Genomic DNA, 23,270 nt, shown 5'->3' on the forward strand with positions numbered 1-23,270 from the left:
ACATATATATATATATATATATATAAATATATATACAGTATATATATATATATATATATATATATATATATATATATATAAAATATATATACAGTATATATATATATATATATATATATATATATATATATATATATATATATATATATATATATATATATATATATATATATATATATATATATATGTATATATATATATTTTAGATACATATGCATTTTTTTATATCCAATTTACTGTATCTTGGGAATAACTTGTAATCATATTTCCCCTTGAGCTCAGTCATTCCCAGGGTACAGTGAACTGGATAGTAAACGACATTTTTGGTTCAATATTTGTGAACACTTAAAAAGCCATGCTGTTGCTTGTATAAGAGACGAGAATTCGTATATATGTATATATATATATATATATATATATATATATATATATATATATATATATATATATATATATATATATATATATATATATATATATATATATATATATATATATATATATAAGGCCAGAAGGCGTAGAACAAGACAGCATGAAACATAATTCACTTTATTCTTATTGCAACGTTTCGAGGTCAATGTCTCATCATCCGGGCTAGAATGAAAGATAAAAACTAGTAAACAATACAGCATAACAAATTATTATTATTATTTTTTTTTGTTTACTAGTTTTTATCTTTCATTTTAGCCTGGATGATGAGACGTTGGTCTCGAAACGTTGCAATAAGAATAAAGTGAATTATGTTTCATGCTGTCGTCTTCTACGGCTTCTGGGTCTGTACTGCTGAGGAATAGCCTTACCGCCATGTTGAATTATATATATATATATATATATATATATATATATATATATATATATATATAATTTATATATATGTATATACACACACACACACACACACACACACACACATATATATATATATATATATATATATATATATATATATATATATGTATATATATATATATACATATATATATATAAATGTATATATATGTATATATATATATATATATATATATATATATATATATATATATATATATATATATAAGTACATAAAAACGCATTTTGCAACTAAAAGATAGAATCGATGAAAGGCCGTGGATATATATAAACATATTTGCTTAAGATGATTTATCTTTTCCATGTGATATTCAACAGACTGAATAATTAGTGATAACTACAAATTAGCTTAAATCTGTATACAATGGCATCCCTGAAAAATACTAAAAAAACTGTTCTTTACAGGATCATGAAAGTCACTGTCTTCGTTTTGGGCATGTCCCTTTTACAACACGCGCTTACGTTTAACATCGATATTAAGTCTTCTGTCTCTGTAACTGGTCCAGCTGGTTCAAACTTTGGATTTAGCGTCGCCATGTGGTGGAGAGATGGAATGTCCAGGTAAGTGCAATGAGCGTGTGCCGAGATATTGTATCTGTTCAAGTTTATACACAAATGTCTATTTCTCTCTCTCTCTCTCTCTCTCTCTCTCTGCACTGAGTATGTGCGAGGACATAATTGCACCTGTTCAAGCGTTCACATAAATATCTACTCTCTCTCTCTCTCTCTCTCTCTATGTGCAATGAGTATGTGCTAGAATATAATTGTTTTTTTTGCAATGGATGTGTTAAGATACAATTGTATTTATTCAAGTTTTCATATAACTACCTATTATTGGGACGGTATACCAGGATTATGAACAATGTGTACGCCAAAAAAATACAATGGTGTTTTAAAGTAATACTGAAGCTATTTTAAATTCTTGGGCATCAGCATCAAATATACTGAGTTAAACAGTGAAAGAATTATAAGGCTTTTGCCACTGGACAGTATGACATTAAAGCCCCTCAGTAGAATGTTGATGCTGGTACTTTGCAAAGCAAGTAGAACATTTCATTTTTTAAGGTATGGACAGTAAGGACATTTACGGAAATTCCTTATTAAAATATAAAATTCACGTTCAGGGGAAACACTTGCTAAGAAGAAACCACCACTTTGGTAAAACAAAAGGTTGTTTGGGTTTTAGAGGAAGCTGGCTTGAAGCTAATACTGGAACTTCCCAAAGGTGGCCCATATGGGAGGTAATGTGTTTATATGATCAAAAGGACTGATTTGGACGTCTGAATTCTGCTGAATTCTGTCATCCAAGAGTTTGAAGTCTGTAAGACTAACGCCACCTTCTTTGTAGGTACAGGCAATCTAGTGATCAACATCTAATTTGATTAAATATTTTTAAGTGCTGAAGAAAAATACTCTGTAAGATGAAATTATACCCAGTTTTGTTAAGCATTCATAAACACTGAACGGAGCTTTGCCTATACTAAGGGAATTATGAAGCAGGAGCTTCATTCAAGACCAGGTAGTCAACAAAGTCTTAGTCTTGATAGAGGCCAAGTCTGTAGATTTTCTGTTTACGGCGCTTATAGACCCTTGTTAAAGTTATCGGAAACCACATTTTGCATTTTGGTTGAGTAAAGTGAATAAGAGGAGTATCTGCAAATTTCGCTGCCAAAGGCAGCACTAAAATTAATCTGTAAAGTTCTAGACACATGTTTATTGTTAAGGATGTTTTGGAATATCTATATTCAATGTACTTTAACGAGGTCTTAAAGATTAACCTTTCAGAACCCTAGATCTTTAGAGGTGGGACGACTGACCTGTGTTGTTGCAATCAACACTTAAACAGCCCCGTGGTGAGCTGATCTGGAAGAAAATTATATCTGAAATGCAAAATTAATAAAACGGGCTAAGTTTGGGATATATTGTGTTGAATTAATCTGAATGCTCTCGACTGCATTTGTCAGTGCCACTTTGAATATTTTTTATGTCCCTTAAATGAAAAACACTTGTAGTGAGAAGTGACGAAGAATGAAGGTATTGGAAAGAAGAATGCCTGTAGGGAACTTTTTAGCCTCAGTTGCCCAGAGAAGTAGTTCAGCTTTGCCCAAAACTAACCAATCAACCTATCTCGTGAACCTTAACTGTATAAAAACTATAATAATTATACTCACACATAAACATGAGGCTGAGAACCATGTCTTTAAGCATAAGTTAGATGAATGGTTTCATTATTAACAGATTAGTCATTGGGGCTCCTGGATACAGTGCGTCTGGAGGAAACTGGCTGCAGCACCACCCAATACAAGAAGGAGCTGTTTTCTTGTGTAACTTCACTGAAGATATGTCTTATGAAAGCTGCAATTTACTGTCAAGAAATTTCGGTAAGTCATGAGTTTTAGATAAAATCTTCTTAGAGGACGACAGTGTTACCTTTCGGCTAAAAAATCTTGCAGTTTTCAGTGGCATCTGGAAAGATTCGCGTGAAATGTCACTGACAACGAGAAGTAATTATTTTTCTCCAGTTGACAATCCATGTCCTTATTACCAAGATTTAAAGTGCGATAGAAATCAACAAAGGTGACTGAAACAGGCGCAGTTCTGCACAGTTGAAATATGCGTCTTGATAACCGTTGTTATTTTTCAGCTGTCTGAGGTATTACTATTGTTGCTAAGTACTCCTTTTTTTCCTGGTTTTGATCACACTTGGTGGACAGGAAACCTTGTGATTGGTGATTAATTTCCCCTAGATATTTTTAACATTGTCGCAAGTAAGTTTAGAAGTTCAAATTTTAGCATCTTTTTTCTCACTCTCCTGAACTGAATTTACACTTATAGATAAACCCCTTTACAACTGCTAATAAATTCACTTATCCATCTGACGTCTCCTTTGATGGAAGATGGTAAAATCTGATAAAGATTTCGTAAATTCTGAATATGTTACATTTACTTTTCATAAGCTATCAGGTAATTGAGTATTTCAGAATAAAAAAGGAGCACTGAGTAGAAAGGATGACTCTTACTAACCTCACAAAATTCTTGGCTATTAACTAAGGCTAAGCATAATGTCGAACTTTTTCTCTTTGCGTTCTTTCGATATAATTTTATGAGAAACTGCGTGATCCCCTCTCGAACTGAATATGATTTAAATGAATAGTAGTCTGGGATATAAAGACAAAAGAATGCAGTTAAGGCAAAAAATTTATCATCTTCGATGGCTCGGTCAGTTTACCCAGTCGATCCGAGGGGTGCCAGAAATAAGAAGGGAAAAAGGTTAGTGATAAGGATAACAAATAATGTCAAAATTTTTTTATCAAATCGTCATCCATGTAAATATCTGTTTTCTGAGCCACTCCCTGCTGTATAAAAACTTGTCTATATATCTGTCAGTCTATGTATCTTATAAATATATATACATATATACATATACATATACATATACATATACATATACATATACATATACATATACATATACATATACATATACATATACACATATATATATATATATATATATACATATATATATATATATATATATATATATATATATATATATATATATATATATATATATATATATATACACACACAGTATAACACGAGTTTATGCAAATATTTTGGGAGATGAAAGAAAGTCATTCTGAGCATAAAATGTTCTATAAACATACATTTTAAGGCCCTATTTGTCGGTGAGGTGAATTTTTAAGATAACTGTTATCATTAAATGGGCAAGTAAGCTGGTGCGTGAGGAATGTTGGGGTGAGTAGTCAGGGATATGGCGGGTGGGGTGGGGATGGATCTGATCAGTGACTTGTACTCTGAAGTCTCGCTTTTTCACAAGATATATATATATATATATATATATATATATATATATATATATATATATATATATATATATATATATATATATATATATTGACAAAGCAAGAGAGGGTCATATCTAGATTTTTTAATTATATTTGGATTCTTACAGATGTGACGGATGCTCAGGATATGACGAGAAACCTGGAAGAGTTTGGATTTGGTTCAACTGTGGTTGCTGGTGGTAGAAATAATACTTCCCTCTTGGTAGGTCAATGGTTGATACACTCAGTAAGAAACGAGAACTACAAAGATTTAGGGAATCTTTATTTGCTTATTTTCCTAAGATTTAACGAAAATATAGCCTAAGAATGGAGGACACAAAAGATCTGACATGCTCTGGACAATACCTAGGGAGCCATCGGCTTGGAACAGCACACTCAACTGATTACATATCCTCCAATATACATATCAGGATGATTCCATTCAAATGCTGTACAAAATGAAAATAGTTAAATAATAAATTTATTAAATGGAACAATAACATCCTCCTGTTTTAATGTGTGAGAGAGAGAGAGAGAGAGAGAGAGAGAGAGAGAGAGAGAGAGAGAGAGAGAGAGAGAGAGAGAGAACCTAGTCTCTTGGTGTCAGAACTTGGGCGACAGAGCTTAGTTAATATAAAATTCTGTTTTATCCGAAAAACTTGCTTTATACAAACTTGAATATTCACTTGGTGAGAGGAAAACAAAATGTACAGCTAATTAACATGGAAAAATGATCTGTAATTCCTAGAATTTTTTCGTAACATTCAATGATTTCGTATGATCTTTGGTCAAGCTATTTAGGGAAAGATAAATGTTATGTTTGACCATTAAAAATTCTTCTTGTGTCCGATGATTTACATCTTAGAGGGGATAGTTGTTTGCTAAATTCAACATTGTTTACAAGAAAAAAATAATAATGACGATCCTGATTATTTCATAAATGTGGCAATCATTCAAAAAGTTACTGATATTGCGTGTGTTGTATAATCAGATGGGTGATGATAGTAATCATTAATATATGATAAATTTGTTAGAATTACTATCCACAAACACTTAACGATATCACGATGATTTTTCTCTCTCGTTTTCCAAGGTGTGCGCGCCGCAGTCGTACAACGTTTTCAAAAGGGGTCAATTTCATTCTTACAAAACACTTGGCGAATGTGTACTACTGGATTCTTCTTCTTCATCAGGAGTGAGAATAAAACCGAATGAAGGTGGTCAAGAATACATAGGTAAGGTTCTATGCTATATATATATATATATATATATATATATATATATATATATATATATATATATATATATATATATATATATATATCTGTATATATATATATATATATATATATATTATATATATGTATGTATATATATATATATAAAATTATATATATGTATGTATATATATATATATATATATATATAAATATATAGGGTATTTATATATATATATAAATATATGTATATATATATATAATACATGATCTTTAAATGGAGTATTATTCTCAGGCAACGTAATGGTCTTTCACTGGCATTGTCAAAAAAAAAAAAAAAAAAAATCACATAGAAAAGCCGGCTGAATGAAAAAAAACAAGATTTAATGGAGTATAAAGCTACTTTAGTTTATACAAAGGTCATTACATTCGAAGCTGATCTTCCAATGAATAAAAGTTTTCTTGCATTAACTCGTGTACTAGATTAACCAAGGAAAGGACATTAACAATAATCACTGATGATCTTTAGTTTCTCTTTTAAACACTCCTTCGAACATTTTTTTTTTTTTTTTTGCAAAATAGGGTCAAGAATATATAGACCCGGACTTGATTTAATATTATTTCCATTCGTTACAGGCAATAATGATTCTAAGAAGTTTTCAGAAAAAAATGTTATTGCATCCAGTTATCATAATACAATGAGAACAATAACTTCTATTGATTTTTCACTTATGTGCACATAATGAGTATAATTCCTTTGGCTGACTGAATATCTGTGTTTATTTATTCAGACAAATAATTCATCTCTCTTCTAGCTCAAATAAAATGAATCACAATGCATACTTGAGGCTTTGCATACAATGTTGCTGCTGTGTTGAGGGTACTCTTTGTTTGCAAGCGGTCTTTTCAGTTTTATGTCTTTTTATATCACAGCACTGTAAAAGACGCGCATATAAGAAACTGTCTTCAACACATTACCAACTTTGTTAAATGTATGTACTATAAAGTTAATCTGTGAAAAAATTAACTTTTGTAACAACCAGGGGTCAGGCTTTTAAAAGATGGATGCACATCTGTCAGTAATTGCTTGGGATTATTTTCGTTAAGTGATTCAGTTGTCTAAATTTGCTGATATACTAACAGGATTTCTAACAATGACATATAAATGATTAAAATAAACAGAGTCTGGGCTAGGATGCCTTCATACACTGAGAGGTTTACAGCAGAAGAAATATTACCGGTAAAGATATTCCTCTTGAACACTTGAGTTAACACTTGTATTTCAGGACAGAGGTTTTCGTGTAAACGTTCTCTCCATTGTCTTCCAAAGTATGTGTGAGTGAAAACATCTGTAAACATCTGTTGCTCGCATGAACCTCTCAGCTCTTCAGAAGGTGCAACATCTAACAGTTCTCTAATGTTTCAGATGACTTCGTGTATTGTGGGTTTTCAGCTTCCTTTTCCAAAGTAAGTTATTAAAATTCTCTACATTATAAATACCAATATTAATTTATTGTTTGTAACGCATTGTTGTTCAGTAACATACAATATTATTATCCATAAGGCTGTGGCAAATATTCTTTGAAAAACACCAGACCAGAAAGTTGAACAACAACTAAAATGTGTTTACTTTTTTTTGGAAAGAAAAAAGTATGTCAAGGAACTTAGTGAAAATATTTCGAAATTTAGGGTATTAACAGATTCACTTCAATATGTCTCATAATGCGTTTAGTTTTTTTAGTACCTTTAATAGAGTAATTACTTTAATTACTCATTCACTTAATTGGTCACTGTGTATTTGGAAAGAGATTATTGAAGAATTAGTTTAATGTTTTGAGAGATTAATAAAGCTCTACTTCTTATTATTAATTTGCATTTTTTTATATTATATTGAGAACTAAAAAGTTTGTCATTTCAGTTCAGGTCGCCAAATATATCTAAGATTGACAGGAATACTAAAAAAAAAAAAAATCTGATGATTTGAAAGTTTTACGTGATGTATTTAATGACCTTTTCAAATATCGAGAGGCTTTTTTTCGTGATTATGTGCATGATCTTTTGTCATTTATATAAAAAACTTTACAAGTTCAGTATCTAGGCATAAAAAATATAAACTGTCATCTTGAAGTTTTCTTGACAAGCTTGAAATTTCAAACTGCAGCCAAGCTATGAAATTCAATCTTTTTGGTTTCATAGTATGCAAATTAAAAATTTTTCATCCACCTTGTAATATCAAGAAGGTATTCCTTTCCTGAGTTTCAACTCAACATATAATTAACATTTATCATCCTTGTTTATAAGCAACTATCAGAATTTTTAGAGAGAAAATATTGCGAAAACTGATTGCCTTTATTTTACAGGACAATACAGCGGTCTTCATGAGTTGTCCCAGTATTAGTTTAGATAGCAGCAAATGTAAGTAAATTCAGTTTGAAATATCTAGAGTTTTATGTTGAATTCAATACACACACACACACACAATCACACAATCACACATCTATGTTTTTGATGACTCTCTTCCATTTGCTGAATCTCATATTATAGAATGGTGTCAGTCAGGGCAAAGATAAACTTCCCCTATTTTGATATGCATATTTATCAAAAAAGAAAACATTCATCATCAAGCATGTCATCTTGATTCGACATTGCCTTTTTTTTCTTTCAAACGTCTGAAATATGGATTTACTAGATTATTTGTGTTTATATTCGAAATGGCAATTTTTCTCAACTAAGTCGTTCTTTTGTCTGAAGAGCAGATCTGCATCTTAGTCTCCTTTTCATTTCCCCAGTCAAGATAATAACCTACAATATAACGACAAGACGGGTTCAGCAATTCGATCTAACAGACATTTGTGACGGAAATTACTACAAAGGATGGCATGTTGCTCCCGTCAGCCATGAAGATGGGATTGTAGCATCTTGCGTTGGTACAGGACAGGTAAGGATAGAGTGATCATTACAGCATCTAACACTTATATCATCACGTTTGTTTATTGTCAATTCAATACTTTTAGTCCAGACTTAAGAACACTACGCCAGTGCTCAAAATTCTAGGTATGCCGTTTTTCCTATAGTATCTACCCTTTTATTAAAATAATTCTGCAGTGTACTGTGATACTTAATAATTTCAGTGCCAAGAATTGAGGTAGTCCTTCAAGTGAATCTGTGATCAAACAAAATAATCGAAAAAGGATTTGTATAAAGGATTTGTTATTTTCAAATGTACCAGAAAGATGAATGAGAGTGCCTCATACTACTATGCATCTACCTGCACTAGTTTTTGTAAATAATTGTTTGGCCTATTCCAGTCAATTACGGGCTAGAGAAAAGCTGTTCAGAAACTCAGTCCACTATATATCATTTGCAAAAAAGTGATGAAATCCCAAAAGGGGTAGTAAAGCCCACCCACAAGAGACAGATCTGGAGGTCAGGGTATACAAAAAGAGTAAGGAGTAGGTCTTTACTCCGCAACCTGAAAGATTATGATGAAAACGAAAAGTAGAAGTAGGAGCCTTTTCTCAATCATTATAGATAACGAGCGCCATTATAATACGCATACTGAATAGGCTTCGGTTTGGACGAACCACCGCTGATGATGTGAAAATTATGCGAGCGCCTGATCCTGGTACCATCCAACACTGACCCGGCCTAGGTTTTTGTTGAACATTACTCTAGTCTCCGCAAAGCAACATTAAGCAACAATCGGAATAAGTTCGCCCGTATTATTCTCGATGACAAAAGAAAAAGAAAAAATGTTACCCACAAAGAAGCGTTGCGTTTATATGATCGCTCGCTTCTAAGTGGATACATTTGCTATATCTTCAAATTGTATTGCTTGAAGAAGTGCCAGTGTCCATCTCTTCAGGTATGGTTAGCGTTGTTTTATTATAATGACACTCGCTTTCTATGCTGATCGAGAAAAAGACTCCTACTTCTACTTTTCGCTTTCATCATAATTTATCAGGTTAAGGAGCAAAGCCCTGCACCCTCCCCCTTCCCTTGTATCCCCTGAGCTCCATATCTGTCTCTCGTGGCTGGGCTTTGCTACCCCTTTTGTGTTTTATAACTTTTTTGCCCGTGATTTCAGTCCTTTTTTAGCAATGGCAACGCCCTAGATCGAGAAAAATGCGGTAACAAAGGAATGGGGGTTATTTAGGTTTTAAATATAGTTTTATTAGACCTATGTGGCTTCTCTGTGATTATGGTCTGCTCAGCTCGTTTGCTGCATAATTATATATATATATATATATATATATATATATATATATATATATATATATATATATATATATAAATATATATATATTGTGTGAAAACATTTTAGCTATTGAGGCTCTTTATTTAGGATAGGTCAACGATTGCGAAGACCAAAACCGTGTGGGTAAATTTTTAATTTAGATAATTGACAATAAGTCAGCCAGCCTCTCCTAACACCACTTGCTATTCACACACATTAAGAAAACGGCGTCTCTTCTAATGTTGTGAGCAGTCCGTACCTGAGCATCAGGAAATTTGGATTTTGGTGGCTAATTTGAATGGCCCACTGTAACTTTAAAATTTCATTATTTCAAAAAAACAAACACCGAAAGGCACCCCTCTAGAAGACGAGCTTTCAGAAAAAGCTAAGTATCATGGTTGTATCTTTTACCGTTATTGCTCTACAGATATGTTAGGTTCCTCACCCCCCACCCGCCACCCCCACCCCCTACCAGATCCCCTGAACGCCCAAAATCGACATCTGGATCTCCGGAACGACTGAACGGATTTCGATGAAATTTGGCACGATTAGCAACCTTAGTGGGAAACCTCTAAAGCCAAAGTTTCATCAGTCGGTTGAATATTTCCAGAGTTACAGAGGGCAAAAGTCGGGGTTTTTGTGTACTCCAGGTGGCTGGGCTTTACTAACTGCCTACTACTGTGGCGGTTGATCTCGATCGTTGATTTAACTTCTTTTAAGAGATTATGCATTTTCCCTTTTTCCTTCAGTTGTTCTTTATAAAATCTATTTGACTTAGGTTCTGTGAAAAAGAATCTATTAACAATTACATAATAAATAACCTTTCAGTTCCAGTCACGTTGAAGCACTCTTTTAACTTTAGGTAAATGCGAAGGTTATCAAGACTGATGGTAGTCCGCACTCGAGCCAATCACTCGACGTCGCAGGCTTGACCGTCGGAGAGAGGGCGGGCTTCAGCCTCGAAACCTGCGACGTCGACGGAGACGGTGAAGATGAAGTGGTTGTCGGAGCGCCCTTTGGTCGCGTACATCGGGAATATGCCAGCTCTCTTTGGATGGAGACTGGGAAAATTGTTGTTTTGGGAAATAGGGTAAGACTGAAAGTGAGGGGGGAAAAATATCGTGATATTTTTTCATTTTTAACCTTAATATCAGTGAGGCATCACAAAACACGCACGTATTAGCCATACAGATCTGGAATAACAAAAGAGAAATTTTCGTTAATAAAGTTCATACTGGGCTATAATTTTGTTAAATCCCGTTGTTCCTCTATGAACAAAAACAGTGAATTAGGTATTTGTTACTTGACTCACTATGTGGTGTTCTAATTATGGTGGAATATAGGCAGTATTTTTATAGCCCCATCCGAAAAGTCGAAGCTGATGGCTTCTTGGAGCACCCTCTAAGTATTGTGCTTCTTCTTTATGTGCACACGCACTGAATGGACTGGTAAATCTCTACTCAGATTCTCCTTCCTTTATACATATGACAACACAATAAAATTTTCATTTCTCTTCATAATTCCCATCGTAAATCTTTATCACTAGAAATCATAGAAATATAACGTCAATAATTTGGACCGTTTGCAGTTTCCGTGGACGATTTTGACTCTGATGATGATGGCAGGGTGCTTTGGTTTCTTCGAGGCCTATTAATTTTTGGCAGATCTGCCTCTTCTTATATCCACTTTCATGTATGTGGTTTCACCTCTGACTTTTCAAAAGTACAGCACCAAATACGCTTAACATTTTTCGAGCCTTTTCATATCTCTCACTATTACTTGTAATTAAGATGTTATTTCAAGGTGGAGTCTGTACACACTGTTACATCAACACATCAGCGACAAAACTTATGGTTCTTGACACTCACTTCTATGAGATGGAAATTCTTTTTTAGACTCTGACCCCCAATTTCGTTTCTGATAATGGCTACTTAATTCCACCAACTGTTCTTCTTTTTGCAACTATTCCAGTTCTTTCCACGTGTCTGTACTATCTTCTCACACACGTTATCAGTTTCGCAAAAATATAATCAAAATTAAATGGATAACATTATATAAAGGATAAAGGAATAACTGATGCACTAGAAATTGTATCTATTCTTATCAAGTGTGGAAAAGAACCAGAAGAAAACCGATGTCTTTCCTTACAAAACTACATATTCTAAAAATATTTTCAGGGTAAACATTCGACTTATGATGGCCCACAAGAATTCAACAGATTTGGCTCAAGCATCGCGTGTCTGGGAGATTTAAACAAGGACGGGTACCAGGGTGAGTGAATTACCTTCTGCCTGGTAATTTTTCGTTTTATGTATTTTCAAATAAAGAAAAATGTGGAGAAAATACTGATTATTTAATGCTTACTTTGTTAATTTTAGTAAGAAGGATAAAACAAGACCCCAATTACAGAGAATACCAAATTTCACAAGAGGAAGCCGTTTCTCGGGCAACCAAAGAGAAGGCTTTCCTTGACAGTTTTGGTAGACAAATGATATTTCGATATTCCTAAATGTTTGATTTTTTCGGACATATAATCTCCAGGAGTATGTTTCCAGATATTGCAGTGGGAGCGCCACAACACTCCAAGGGCGGAGCTGTGTTCATTTACTCGGGTTCCAGGGAAGGGCTCAGACAACAGCCATCTCAGGTATCAAGGAACTTCTTGCACTGTGATTCTCGGAGCTTTTTAAGTGACCAGTCCATAGAATTATCGTCACTGTGTTTGATCTCTTTGTATTTAGGGTTGGGGCTGCTATGACGAAAAAGATAGAAACCATTTCAGGACTATGTACCCATAAGGGCTGACTCATCGCATTTCTTCTCAGTGTATATCATCAAAGTTTTATCATAGATCTACATAATGCCACGAGAACGTAATGAGTTTCACTAGCTGAACTGACTTTCAAGCCAAAAGGACAACAGTTTTTTCGGCCAGTAAAGCAACAAAATCTATGGCTGACTTTGGATAAATGATCTTGTATGAAAACTTAGAATCTTAAGAAATGATTTTTACTTTTTACTTTGGAAATAGTCAGTTGTTATGCACTTATGATTAATGGATGCACAAGTTCAGGCTGAGATGATAATAAAAGGAACACTGAAATACAGTGATGAATTTAAGGAAACCGAAGTTCTTGTAGACTTTAAAGTAGAAAACATAATCTTCTAGAACGTCAGCTTCCAATTATTTGAATATTATATTACAAGTTCCAAGTAGAGACCCTCTAAAACAGTGCACTCACGGTGAGCAACAGCATGAAAGCGATTTCGGTTGATGACTTGTTGCTTCTTTCGTGGTGTGATTAAATCAACATTTCTACGGTGAAATTGAAAGTTATTTGAATGGACAAGGTGTTTTCATTCTCATATGCATATATATATATATATATATATATATATATATATATATATATATATATATATATATATATATATATATATATATAGAGAGAGAGAGAGAGAGAGAGAGAGAGAGAGAGAGAGAGAGAGAGAGAGAGAGAGAGAGCTAACATAAGCAATTATTATTTCAGGTGATCCACGGAACAGATGTCAAACCACATATGGTCGGATTTGGCTACAGCCTGGCCAGTGGCCATGACCTCGATGGCAACGGGTATCCTGATTTACTCGTTGGGTCACCACAGTCTAATGCCGTCGTTTCTCTCAGGTATGAACTCCGAATTCTGTCTCCACCTGGTATGAAAAATTCATTGAATTATGACGGAGAATTCTTCCCACTTCACATACGTGGGCTCTGAAACACATGTCACTGAAAAGAAACACTTTCAGTTTTTTTTATTTATTGGAAAGGATAGACGACATTTTAAAGCACGTTTCAAGACACCCTAAGTTGCTTTTAAAGCTTCTTTTGAGTATTTGCTTTAACGATTATCCATTGAAGAAAATACATTACAAGTGGTATAGTAAATGTGCTTTGAAAGCTATAAAGGCAGTATAATGTTTTTTGCCTTGTACATCTTAATATGGGGTTCTTTCGAGTTTACCATCACTTAGAGAATTGTTGAATTATCATAAAGTATAATAATCTATAATACCGTAGTTTTATAAGTTTCTCGTAAATAAAGAACGCTTTCCTGGGTTAAGCCATCATGTCACGTATCTTTTTTTTTATTGAATTTCCAATCCATCCTTTTCTCTTATCCAAAAACTCTATTGACTCCTTGACTTTTGCAGGACGGCGCCTGTTATAAAGATTGGTGTTCATTCATTCCGGTTTAGTGAAGAACAAGTTGATCTTCAGAGGCCTGATCATACCCTTCACCTTATCGTTGAGGTTGATTATCACAGTGAACGCAATTTTGTTGTTGGTAAGGTATCCTATAAATTTGTATCTACGCCATACAGTCCATCGGTTCTAAATACTTTTTTACGTATACACCACCAAGGACAACAAAAATGTCCTACTCCATACCGTATGGCCACCGTAGAGGGTTAGTGCCGTCAGTACGCCTCTCGTGGTGCACTGTAGGCATTACTGAAAAATGTTTGCAGTGCTCCTTTGGCTTCTAGCTGCATCCGCTTCATGGTCTTAGACTTTACTTTAGAATTTCTTCGTTTCTGGGTTGCTTAAACTAAATATGAATTCTTGAATAGAAAGATCATGTTCTCAAGAAAGTTAATCATATAGAATATATATATATATATATATATATATATATATATATATATATATATATATATATATATATATATATATATATATATATATATATATATATATATATATATATATATATATGAAGTGGGATGACTGAAATATCCAGATCCCCAGTCTTGGCACCTTTCTTTTCAGCACCATGTCATGAGGCTCGTAGTCCTGTAGGATTGGTGAGAATTATTAGAGTAACTCTACAGTTTGTTTTCGAGTTTGTGTTATATTTTCAGTTTAGAACCGATAACAAGTGACTGTTTCTCCATTAGTTTATCTGTAGCTTTGCTGTAAGTAATTAAAATCTTATGTTGTTTCCGCTCCAACAGAAGCGGAGACATTCAGGTCAGCAACTGGTTTCGAAAATGCGTCTTTTTTTATTCATCAATTTCTTAACTAGAAATTTTTTGTATTGAGATTCTTCACTTAAAATTTTGTCTTGCTGAATAGTGTCAAAGCAAGAAGCATATATACACAGGTAAATGCATTATTTGTATAAGCTTTCTATAGTCTCAATCATTTTTAGTAATTTTTTTCAATAATTGTTTCCCGTTTTTTTGTAATTTTGCATCGTTCCTGTAACTTGCAGACTACAGTTACACATGCGCTTGATGAATACCTATACAAAACTCTCTAACAATGCGACTATTTTCTTTTTGTTCTAGAAATGGATTGGATTTTAAATCTCGATGTCAACCAGAGGTGGGGAAAGCGGATTCTGTTCGAAGAAAACAGCCAGGCTTCCCTTAAGCGACGCATAAAGCTCGAAAACGTTGGGATCAATAATTTTTCCTTTCCTGTATACATAGAGGTAAAAGTGGATGAGTATAATGTACCATCAGTTCATTTTTTGAGGAGTTCACTTACTATAGTTATCTGAAATCTTCAGTGGAAAAGAATGTCTCTTTATTTACACTTCTTAACAAATATTCGAATAAAAAGAAAGAAAAGGAAGCACAACATGAAGAAATTTTTGCTATGCTTGATGAAATGCTGGAACCATAAGCGTAAGAAATTCAAAATATACGGGGGAGGAAGCACGCCATCTTAAAATATACAAACCCTCTTTTAATTTTGTCTGGTAAGTCTGTTGTACTGAAATCACCCTTTGTTCACCAGATCTCAAGCTCCGAAGATGTGGTGGACGTTTCTTACTCTGACCTGAAGATGTCATTTATAGAGGTCAGATCTTTGACCGGGGAAACTATTGCGCCTGTCTTGGAGGACCTTGAAAATCCAGGGACGCAGTGGAAGGATCTCGTAAGGACAACATCCGTCAGATTAAGCTGCAGCAGCAATATTACCTCTTGCATTGCCACTACCAACATCATGATCGAAACAAAAACGCAAAGGTATTTATGGATGAAAAACTGGCTTTATTGGACCTGACAGAAACAAAATAGTAGCGAATTTATTAATAGACAGAGAGGAGCACTAATATATTTTTTTATTTGTTTATTTGCTTGTTTGTTGGTTTGAGAGAGAGAGAGAGAGAGAGAGAGAGAGAGAGAGAGAGAGAGAGAGAGAGAATAGTAGACTTTGCAGAGACAATATATTATTTTTTCTCCGCGAGTGCTGAACATTACAGTATCTTTGGTTCAATTTCAAAAACAATGTTTGACGATTTTTCATTGAACGTCACTGGACCTCGATTATACACCTGGAATCTGATTAAAACGCACATTCCTAATTCTAACTCTTGGCCCTCTAGGATGCCTTTTGACGTTGGTTTGAGAGATGTAGAGCTAACAATTGACCTAACGGTGGAGAACGCCACGGCCTTCGATCCTACTCTCACCCTGATGACGCCTCAGGGACTGGTATTAAGGAGAGCTTACTTCACTAATACCCTTATTGACCTTTCCTGCCAAAGTGATAGCAGCTGTTTGGCGAGTAGTGAAGCCTGCCTACCTGTTCAAGTCTGTACCTCTTCCCGCACAAAGCTGAGACCTGCTGATGAGGTAAGGGATATGATTTTTATTCCTGAGAGAGAGAGAGAGAGAGAGAGAGAGAGAGAGAGAGAGAGAGAGAGAGAGAGAGAGAGAGAGGACGTTTTTAACATAAACAATGATGAAAAGTGCTGTAAACAAGTGATGTTTCTGTTAAGGTAAGGGATATGATCTTCTTCTTCTTCTTCAAGAGAGAGAGATTTTAAAGAAGAATGTTTTGAATAAGCAAGGTCTCTATTAGAGCGTTTATTATGATTGCAGGCAAGCATTGCACTCCTGTTCAAACAAAAGAGAGAAGAGGTAATTTCCTTCACCAACAATCACCCAGACCCGCAAATGAACTTCTCTGTGACAGTGGGATCCGTCAACGAAGATTTTGATGAATCCGACAACACTTTGAGCTTGACATTCCTGCCCCAAGTTTCACCAGACTTCTACATCTTAGGGTGAGGGAACTACTTCAGACTGCGTTGCTGCAGGTTTTCATCATGATGTGCTAAGAACTACGTATTATAAAAGGGTCGTGCATAGGGTGTGGAAGGAATTTTTTCTTACGAGTCAACTTTGACAAAATTTCGACCTTAAAAAGATTGGTTAAAAAAAGTCTTTCTTCGTTGCATTTTATCATTGATTACCTACGGTTCTCTTTGAGGCTAGGCAAAACAGTAATTTTATGCTTTTGTATTTTGGTATTGACTTTTTTTTATTGAGTGTTATGTATAGTCTTTTAAAACAGTCACAACCATTCTAGTTGAGTGTACTTACGACAGTTAGGAGTAAAACAGGCTCACACTGAAGGAACTTAATTAAATGAAGAGAGTATAGTTTTTCACAATTCTTTGCACAATGAAACTGGTCAAATGAACCATGAAACCTTGATGAGTCTAGTTGCTGAATGTCCTGACACTTTCGAAATCCTTAAGTAAGGACTGTGTTGCTATCCCGTTTTGACCTTTTCCTCAGACTGAGCGCTCCAGAAACATTGAGCGTAGAGGCCTCCTCCAGCACGGGTGATGATGGCGTTAACATGACAAGAGTCCAAGATGTTTTTCTTGCCAGTGATCATCTCAAGTAACTATCTTCTTGTGATATTTGACAGTATAAATTATTTTAAATCATTCTCCACTAGCCGTTAAAAACACTACATTCCGCCGTAATATTTTGAAATATCTAGAAGCATTTCTCTTTGAATAATTTGAGAATTTTCATTGAATTAATATTGTCTGGTGTGTATCTCTTGCTTACAAACATATCTTTCTCTTGATCCACAGTAAGAGTGACTTCGGCCCTACAGTGAAACACTCCTATGATCTGACAGAAAGGGGGGACATCCCTCTGGAGGAAATCCAGGTATGACTAAGCACCTTACATAAGGGTTTGGAGACTCATTCTTAACTGGCAGCTTTTACCTGTGCTTTATTTCGTTATTATTTGGCCTGATAACTCCTTTAGTAAGTCATCTGGTACTGTTTTATATTGAAGCTCGTTTAAAGTCAATTGGCAGAATAGTGAATTGTATATCTGATTTGAAAAGGACTCCCTGCTTACTATATGAAGAAAGTCTTGAATTTATGAAACTCTCATATACTCCTCCACCTTAGTGACTTTAACCATAAACCACTCTTCATCCCTTTTATTGATAGATTGATAGTCTCACTCCATTCTAAGCAAATACTTTTAGTTATATATATTCTCACTTTCTGTTGAGCAGGTATATGATAAAATGGGACCTAAAAGGACCACCGTGTCTTTGAGCATAACTTTCTAACAGTACTATGTAGCGTTAGAGTAGGTTAAGTTTCTAGTATTTTTGTGTATCAGTATTTTTGTCACCAATTGTCAATATAAAAAATTGGAGACGTCATGTGCAAGACCTTTATACTGATCTATCAGTCAACTATCATTAGGTTGATATGTATTGGCCTACTCGGAATGGGACGGACAACAGGACCATCTCGCTTCTGAAGACATCACCAAAAGTTTTTCCTTCAGCTGCTGGTATGTGTCAGTACAATGGCACCTTCTGGGATCATTCTACGTTCTTAGACAACTCCTCCTTCGTCTATGCCATTTTTAGGTAAACTTTATATTGTACTGAGAGTTGTGATAATCTGCTGCTGTTGTTATGCAGTCTGTAATGATAAAATTTATTCCAAAGTTTTTTTTTACCAGCTTAATATTTCAATGAAATAATGTTCACAGTTGTACGGTGCGTCCAGGATCGCAAAAGGGAAAGATAACGCTAACGACAGAAGCCGTTTTGGTCAAGTCCTACTTTATGGTAAGAACAGAGCGTCTGTGAAAATGACCCTCGAAATGTAACCACTTAAATATAGATTAAAACAGAGGGAAATAAGTCTGGATCGATTTTGCTAAAAAATAGGATTTGCCTTTATTTCAGGGAAGTTAAAAGTACAAGATTCTTTAAAGTATGAATCTGAATTTGTAGAAGAATTTTTGGAAAATATCAAATGAAAAGAAACAATACCTGAGTTCGTTTTCAGTTTCAAGATGAGCATTTAAAACCGCACAGTTTCAATTGTAACCTTTCACTCCTCTAACTGCAATTATCATTGCTATTAAATTATTTCCTTGTCTGACAGAATGCACCGAGTTCAGTCAGTCTGAGATCACAGATCACAGGGAGGATCGTAAGCCCTACTTCTTGGCATTTCAGTTCCTCGTTAGACAAACAGGAAAGTGAGGAGGTCATGCGAACCCTCGCCGTCTTGACGAAGGTTTCGGTCATTCACGAAAGAGGGAATCAGCTGCCTGCTCCGTGGATCATTATTCTCTCCGTGTTATCGGGATTAGCACTGCTGGGGATCTTGGTCTATGGCATGTACAAGGTAAAATTTAATTCTCTCTCTCTCTCTCTTCCTTCAAAGAAGAATATTTATTATCACAACCTTTATTCATCTTTGAAGCTATGTTGACCTCACACATTTGCTATAACATATACATATTTATTTGCACAGAATCACACACACACACAAGCATATATATAAACATATATACACATATATGTATGTATGCGTATGTGTGTGTGATATATGCGGGCATGTGTGTGTGTGTGTATGTGTGTTTGTGGCTATCCTCAAGACAGTGGGGAGGATTGGAGAAGGCAGTAAAAATGTCAATGTTGGGATGAGGAGATGAATATCTTAGTGAAGAGAAAACAAGGAAATTATAGAAGTGTGTTGCATGATACAAGAGGATGGATAACGCTATGGAAGACGAAAAGCGAAAGAAAAGATTGACAAATATTATAAATAGAATCGAAAAGTTTAGCAAGAGCTTTAGGAAGAATAAGGAGCTCTACAGCGAAGTAGATGCAGTAAGAAAGGTTAATTAATGACTGCTTGGATCTCATACTTAAAGATACAAATGGAAAGATGCTGTTTGAAATTACTGTAGTCCTGGGCCAAAGGAATGAACATTTTGCAAATCAAATGAATGGATAAAATAGGAGAGATTCAGGCTGAATGAAACTAGAGTGGAAAGGGCTATTCAAAGTTTCAGAATACTTATGGAAGTGACCCTTGAGGATCTAAGAAGGGTAAATAAGAGGTTCAAAAGTGGAAAGACACTATAGGATGTGCTTGGACTACAATGGCAATGCTGTGGTATGGTAGTGATTATGTGATTATTATGTGGCTGACTGGGATTTGTAAGATACATCTGGATGAAGGAAAGATTCCAAATGAGTAAAAGCTTCTTCACATTAAAAGTGACAGATGTGACTGTAAAAGAATTATAGTGGTATAAAGTTACTAAGTATGGTAGAACATTCATTGTGAAAGAAGACGTGGCAGGAGGACTGATAGGGGGAGATCAGTTTCAAGGTAAAGGGATAAAATGTATCAGGCACACATGGACCTGAAAAGGCTTGAGATGTAACTGATAGAGGGACAGTGGGAGGGTATTTTTCCAATAAGAAAGGAAGTTCGCGGATCAAAACCCATTGATTATTGCTATGAGTTCCCTGGTACGTAGATCTTAGAATGCTAAAAACTGACCAGGGTAGGTTTTGCCTTGGTCATGATTGGTTCTAATGTAAAAAATCTTTTTTATTAGCCCATAAAACAACCCTAATACAGAATAATAAATCTGCAGATGAACTCTAAAACTATTCTAACAATCAGCAGTGAATTCCAAACCCGAGAATGTGAAATTAAAGAAAAATATCTGTAGGCGTGCTTTCTACTTTAGATTTTGTTGCAAGGAGGATTGCATCCCTGCTACGGTTGACGTTCCATAATGTGCTGTACTTAGTTTTTTCTTTTATTTGCAGGTGGGATTTTTCAAGAGAAGATTGGTCCCTAGATTTCAAAAGCACGAGGAAGCTATTGAAACCAATAACGAAGACTCGCTTTCAAATGGAAACTAGTGTTGACACAAGCCCTCTGTTGTCGGCTACTTCACATCCAGTGGTAGACATTAAGAATTATTTTAATAAATTTTGGAAGTTAATAATTATGAAATAGATTAAACAAACAAGTTTTATATATATATATATATATATATATATATATATATATATATATATATATATATGAAATCTGTTGGTCAATTTCTTTACTCTTTTTTTTTTTATCATGATTCCCCTATACCACTTTCAGATTGCAGCTTCGCCTCCCACATTTCTACCTCTTTCTCTTACTTATGACTACGCGGCCAACCCTTCTCGAACATTAACACGTGATCACCCTGGGAAATTCGAAAAACAAGTAAACAAGTCTTTCGATACATCCTTTGAGGCATCCTTGCAATGTATTTTAATTGCACCCAGTTCGTTTACAATTCCATCCCTAACGAGGGTTCTGGGCATAGGCGAGTACAGTCGAAAGTCAGAGGGCCTTTGAATGATGCCTTAATTTTAGGATTAATGTCTCGTCTCTCTTAGCTTTCCATTATTAGACTTTGGTAGTTGAGTGAGGAACGCAGACGGTCGAGATGTCCGGCGTGGCCTGGTATAGTATTAGAAGTAGTAGAGGTAGTACTGTAGTAGTAGTAGCAGTAGTAGTAGGGAGCTACCTTTGTAACGGATCCCTCGGAAGTTCTAGTCTACCTGTGATCGTGCTTTTTTAAGTTTATTTCCTCAATGGTACTATATATCTTCAATGAAATCCTTTTTATTGTCAAAATCTGGGAAAAGTAAGGTATTTACTTGTTCATCTTTAACTTATTGATATGGCTGCTGCAAATGTTCCTATTATTTTATTCAAGCAATAAAGTAAAAATGTTTAAAATTTTCATTTATTTCTCAATATATACACTGATTTTAGTTACCTCCTCCTTTAATCTTTTCCTAAAGTGTTCAGTTTAATTCTGCTTTTCAACATTGTTTTTTTGGCGTTATCATACCAAGCCTCTCCTCTTATGGTTTCTTAGATTTTCCATAGACACGCAGTGCTGACTTCTCTTTAATTTCTTTTTTCTCATGTTTTTTAGTCCCTGTTTGCTCTCATTTCATCTCATCAGTTTTCTTTAACCCGCTCAGATTTGCTTAAATTTAAGTCTAACTTCGTTATATGCTCGTTAGGGTTTTATGTTTTCGTACGGGCCCATGTTTATTTTACAGAGGAACCTATTCCAGTTACTGTTAAGAATATGCTCCGGATTAAATGATTTGTTCTGCATAACCCTCGAATTCCTGGGTGAAGCCTCTGTTTCAAGGCTTTAAGGCACAGCACACTGTGTACCTTGGTGCTTTCGGTATTGCTCTGTAAACTTGGTTACCTATTGTTTTACAACTCCTTTATTTTTATTTATTTATTTATTTTATTTTTTTTTTTTTTTTTTTTTTGTACGTCTCATGATTTCCATCCCAGTACAGTTTCCCTATCATCACCTTGATACGACATTTACTCATGACTGATTTCGTCATATTTGCAGTCTGTTTTGTCTTGATATTTTAAGCTCTAACGCGTTCTCTGAAGCAATCATTTCAGTGATTAAGTGTAACGCATGGATATTTTATGTGTTTTACTATTCCCATTATCTTAAAGACTTTACCAATCGTTGAATATTGATGGATTACTTTTATCCTTATTTATATTCAGGCCACATTGACTGGCTTTTTTGATGACAACTTTTATGGCTTCTATTTTTTTAATCAAAGGATTAGACCGTTATCTGCAAAGAACAGTGCCACAATTCTTAGACACTCAATTCTAAATCGTGACTCTGTGTCGTCAAGCTTTTCAGTGATCAGGTGTGCTACCAATAAGAAAAAAATGGTTGCATCATTACACCTTAGTCTAATCCAATTTTGTGTTGCTGAGACAGTGCTGTTGCATTATTGATATATATTTTAACAACTGTATTTATTACTTTACATGTAATCAGTATTTCATTATGAATTGAATAAGTTTTTTCATAGTCTTATTGATATTTCAAATACAGGAGTCTTATTTTTTCCCTATGTGGGTTGTATACAATATTCTTGTATAGACAATTATCTTTCCTTCTTCTTTGTTCGGTGAAACCTGATCG

The 23,270-nt window shown here is 34.6% G+C and overlaps 1 protein-coding gene across 1 annotated transcript in view; it reads left to right on the forward strand.

Annotated features, from left to right (window-relative positions):
• Positions 1-21,288, forward strand: part of LOC136843178 (integrin alpha pat-2-like) — a 25,763-nt gene extending 4,475 nt beyond the window's left edge. Inside the window, exons 2-23 of the mRNA XM_067111249.1 lie at positions 1,255-1,410; positions 3,088-3,230; positions 4,829-4,923; positions 5,794-5,935; positions 7,344-7,384; positions 8,278-8,332; positions 8,707-8,855; positions 11,017-11,244; positions 12,332-12,425; positions 12,710-12,801; positions 13,685-13,821; positions 14,349-14,482; positions 15,489-15,634; positions 15,943-16,175; positions 16,535-16,784; positions 17,034-17,218; positions 17,736-17,843; positions 18,044-18,122; positions 18,680-18,849; positions 18,975-19,053; positions 19,376-19,621; positions 21,067-21,288. Of these exons, the coding sequence (XP_066967350.1) occupies positions 1,255-1,410; positions 3,088-3,230; positions 4,829-4,923; positions 5,794-5,935; positions 7,344-7,384; positions 8,278-8,332; positions 8,707-8,855; positions 11,017-11,244; positions 12,332-12,425; positions 12,710-12,801; positions 13,685-13,821; positions 14,349-14,482; positions 15,489-15,634; positions 15,943-16,175; positions 16,535-16,784; positions 17,034-17,218; positions 17,736-17,843; positions 18,044-18,122; positions 18,680-18,849; positions 18,975-19,053; positions 19,376-19,621; positions 21,067-21,162 (3,058 nt within the window). The 3' untranslated portion in view covers positions 21,163-21,288. The remainder of the gene's footprint in view (positions 1-1,254; positions 1,411-3,087; positions 3,231-4,828; positions 4,924-5,793; positions 5,936-7,343; positions 7,385-8,277; positions 8,333-8,706; positions 8,856-11,016; positions 11,245-12,331; positions 12,426-12,709; positions 12,802-13,684; positions 13,822-14,348; positions 14,483-15,488; positions 15,635-15,942; positions 16,176-16,534; positions 16,785-17,033; positions 17,219-17,735; positions 17,844-18,043; positions 18,123-18,679; positions 18,850-18,974; positions 19,054-19,375; positions 19,622-21,066) is intronic.
• The last annotated feature ends 1,982 nt before the right edge of the window (positions 21,289-23,270 follow it).

Source organism: Macrobrachium rosenbergii, chromosome 11, assembly GCF_040412425.1.
Source record: "Macrobrachium rosenbergii isolate ZJJX-2024 chromosome 11, ASM4041242v1, whole genome shotgun sequence".
NCBI lineage: Eukaryota > Metazoa > Arthropoda > Malacostraca > Decapoda > Palaemonidae > Macrobrachium > Macrobrachium rosenbergii.